Consider the following 4,120-nt stretch of genomic DNA (forward strand, 5'->3'; position numbering starts at 1 on the left):
GGATTCAACCCTAACTCTACCTGCGGGTTGAGAATATCCCAACCCTAACCCTACCCGCTCTTAACCCGCGGATATCCAATCATACCTGCGGGTTACAAAAAATATACAACATTATTATATAACTTGGTGATAATTTAAAATAGAACTGATTTTTATGTAAAAAAAAATATTAAATTATCAATTAATAATTTTTTTTAATGGTTAAAAATCTTTTGTATTTAGTGAAAGGTCTTTGATTCAACATTCACTTAAAACATACTTTTATATAAGTATATAACATAAACATATATAGAGTGCAGATTGGTCGAGTAGGGTTGAGACTCAATTCGCACCCTACTCGACCCGCACGAGAACCCTACCCGCACTCTACCTTACCCGCTGCGGATCGAGTTGGCAACCCTACCCGATCGGGTGGGGTTGGATTGGATACCCACGGGTAGGGTACATATTGCCACCCCTAGCTAACAGGCTAACAATTCATTGTGGTTGAAGTTATTTTGTGCGAATTGCATGAGAAATGCCTCTAATAGTATTGGGACATCCTCCGCCACCCCACTTGATTTCTGCAACCACAAAACATTCACAATATTGTTAACTCGTACCACTAAATTCAAATCCAATAATTATATATAGTACCATTGAACTCACTCACCTCCCATTGGTTGGTCTCAGCAATATAAGTCTCTCCACTGTTGGGATACACAATTATAGGTTTACTTGTACCCTGCCATTCAATTTCTTTTCACATTTAATACTTATACACAAGTACAACACATACATAACAGAGGATTTCAATTAATTAAATTGAAGTGTCACCTTTTTAATAGATGAAATCAAACCATGAATAAATCTGGGAGCCGTACAGTTGACTCCAACTGCAACGACTTGTGAGCATGAGTCAGCAATAGAAGCACAGTCCTGAATGGGATCACCATTAACCACATGGGTCTCGTCTTTGCAGCTAAAAGAGAACCATGTTTTAGTGTCTCCACAGTTACTTCGTCTCGATAGTCCCCTCTGTCACACACAAAATATAAAAGAATTCAAAACTACCTTAATCTATGGGATCTCGCTAGAGAGACAATGAACTATTTATACCATGTGTACAATGGGCTATTGAGTTACAAAATGAACATTCCCGTTCATCAAGAATCGAACTCTTGACCTTTTGGATCTAGCGCTCTAATACCATGTTATGATACCACTCATCCCAAAAGCTTCAACTGATGGGAAAAGGTAACACTAATGATTATATCTCTAATACTCCATAAACTTCTATTGTACACATTGTATAAATATTCTATTGGCTCTTCATACTTTCCCATTACTATGAGTACCTACCTATATTCAGATCCATCAGCTAAATATGCACCATAGCTTCCAACTGAAGCAGCCACTAGAATAGGACGTTTCCAATATCGATCATCACTGAGAAAATCACAAGAATCTTTGGTGCATCTGTCGTAATAAACCTGTCGAGCCTCTCGTGCAAGTTCTACGCTCCTTCGAAGCAAGCCTTCACCTTCTTCTCTAGACACTCCTTTCGCCTCAAAACCCTGCAGGGTTGCCTATTTCGTTTCCCAACCACAACGGAAACTTCTTAGACACCATAATAACAAACGGAATCATAATTAATTAATTACCTGGTAAGATGCTGTTATTATTATGTTTGCTCCTGCATCAAGGTAATCTAGATGAACCTGTGTTTAAGCATATTAATTAGTACTAAGATTGAGACATGGATGGTGGAAGAAGCAAGTGGCCGCGTATGGATCCAAACACGCATGTCAACCTCTCGCATATTTTCATAGTTAAAGCAAGGATTGTCGTTTTCATAAGAAAGTTGTTTAATATGATTTGTATTTATCCAGATCCATCCACAGCGTTACAAAGAAACTTATCAAGAATCATGAATAAAGCAAATTCATCTCATTTCCTCTTGCGTCTCGTGCCTTCTTTCTTTTTTTCTAGAATTGATTCGTAATTTGTTAATTAATCAGTGAAGTGAATTCATATAATCATGCCATCAGCACCAACTTTGCCACCTGTCTCTTCTCTTGGGCGTCTTACAATGAACCTAGATATAAAATACGTCTAGATAATTACCTTTTTTAATGTATAAAAACATTTATTTTATTTAATCTGATGTTTTAAACTATAATTTTTTCTAGTGTTTTTCTTTATGATTATAATTGCATTAAACAAAATGAATTGAAGGAAGAAGAAAAGTCTATGAACCAGCAATTTTGTTAAATTCTGGTCAGTATATAACCAATAAAGAAAAGTGAGTTATTGGATAAAATCTCACACCAATCTCACACCATTAAAATCATTATTGATAACTATTTGATAACTACAAATCACAAAAATTAGTGTCTCTACCATTCCTCCAATGAAGATTTGGTTAACAAGTTAAGAAAATAAGGAAAAGTAAAAGTGTTAGCAGTAGCAGTACCCTTCGGACTAAATGGGGGGAGCTTATAAGGCATTTGGCACTCCAAAGTGGGTCGTTGAGGTCCGCACCATGACGTTCAAGCTCAGTCGCGAACCCACCATCGACGACGGCACACCCACCACTTCCACACTTATCTAGAAAATCCCTCATAAACGACCACGTATCACTCCCTTCCAAACCCATACCTGCTAGCTCTTACTCTCTTTTATGTTCGTTAATTAACACCACCTCGCCACCACCCTTTATAGCCTCGTTTCTTTCCAACTATGTGAAATTATCCTTATGCCCTTCACTCCCCGCTAACATAACTCATTTTCCTCATTAATTAATCAATTGCCAAATCCCACCTGGGCTATATTCGTCTTGTCCTAAATAATACTCTACTCGTCGTTATATATACATATAGCAGGAGAAGCTACATTAATACTTGCTTAGCTTATATAGTAAAATTAAATTAACTTAATTATCATTTTCTTGCCATAGTATATCCTATGTTTATATTCATTTATTTGATAGGGAAGTAATCCGATCTTATAGGCTATGTCTGTGATTTGCTGGCATCAAGATTCGCATTATATACCAGATAAGTATAAATAATAAGGTGAATGCTATGGTGCCTAAAATGTGGTGTTTATTTACTAAAAAAAGTTAAAAATTAATATTTAATTTAAAAGATATAAAAATAAATAATTTTTAAAAATTCAAAACTTACAATAAAAAGAAAGTTAGACAAAATTTAAACACCACGTCATAAGCACCATAGAATTGGCCAAATAATAATTGTTGATGGCTGAAACCTAGTTAAATTATTATATTATTATAGGACGAACATATTCCTGCTCTATTTTATATATAATCTTGACAACTTTATGCTTCCTGTGAAAAGAATGGAAGACGAGTTTTTTGTCTTTTTGGGTAATAAGAAAAGAATCCAATAGTGAGTACTTTACAAACTAAATGGAGCGTCATGTAGTAAATAATAAGCTCAGCTGGTAAGATTACAATAAATCAATAATGGCCAACAGGAATAAGACATTTCTGGAAAATAATGCTTTAATTGCTTATACAGTCATCATTTTGACCGGTCCCACCACCAAATAATAAATCATAATAAAAATAAATAAATTATTATTTGTACTTATAAAAGATACAGATGCTGACAAATGTATCCATATAAGAATAAAACGACAATTATAATCATGGAAGATAACTTTTGTGTGCCAAAAGTACCCGAATGTTAGTTACACAATTGGTCCGTTATGATATTTTTGATATATAAAAACTATCTTCCATAAGTACAATTATCGTTTTATTCTTATATAAATATATTTGTCAGCATTTGTATCTTTCATGGATACAAATGTTAATTTATTCATAAAAAAAATAATAGTGCTTCTAAAACTAAGTTGTTAGTTTCGTATGAGCTACTTCATGTATGAGAAGCCAACACAAACACAGCAAATTTCGGAGTTGACATTATCATTGTGTTACTTATACTATTCAAATGATAAATTAATCAATTCTCCAGTTATATGCCTTGGTCTATTAAGCTTATCATTAAGAATAAGGTGGATATATACATCTTAAACAGTGGCTGTGGCGTGAAGAAACGTCCAAATTAAGATGAATTTATCATGTCCATTGTCCAATAACTCCATCATCATC

General features: G+C 34.4%; 1 protein-coding gene across 1 annotated transcript; it reads right to left on the reverse strand.

Moving 5' to 3' along the window:
• Positions 232-2,858, reverse strand: LOC107618670 (homocysteine S-methyltransferase 3-like). The gene is given in 7 exon segments (XM_016320797.2): positions 232-563; positions 653-724; positions 817-977; positions 980-1,017; positions 1,342-1,568; positions 1,644-1,700; positions 2,456-2,858. Coding segments are annotated over 7 exon segments (840 nt in total). The 5' UTR covers positions 2,639-2,858; the 3' UTR covers positions 232-461.

The sequence above is a fragment of the Arachis ipaensis genome, chromosome B09, assembly GCF_000816755.2.
Source record: "Arachis ipaensis cultivar K30076 chromosome B09, Araip1.1, whole genome shotgun sequence".
Taxonomy (NCBI): domain Eukaryota; kingdom Viridiplantae; phylum Streptophyta; class Magnoliopsida; order Fabales; family Fabaceae; genus Arachis; species Arachis ipaensis.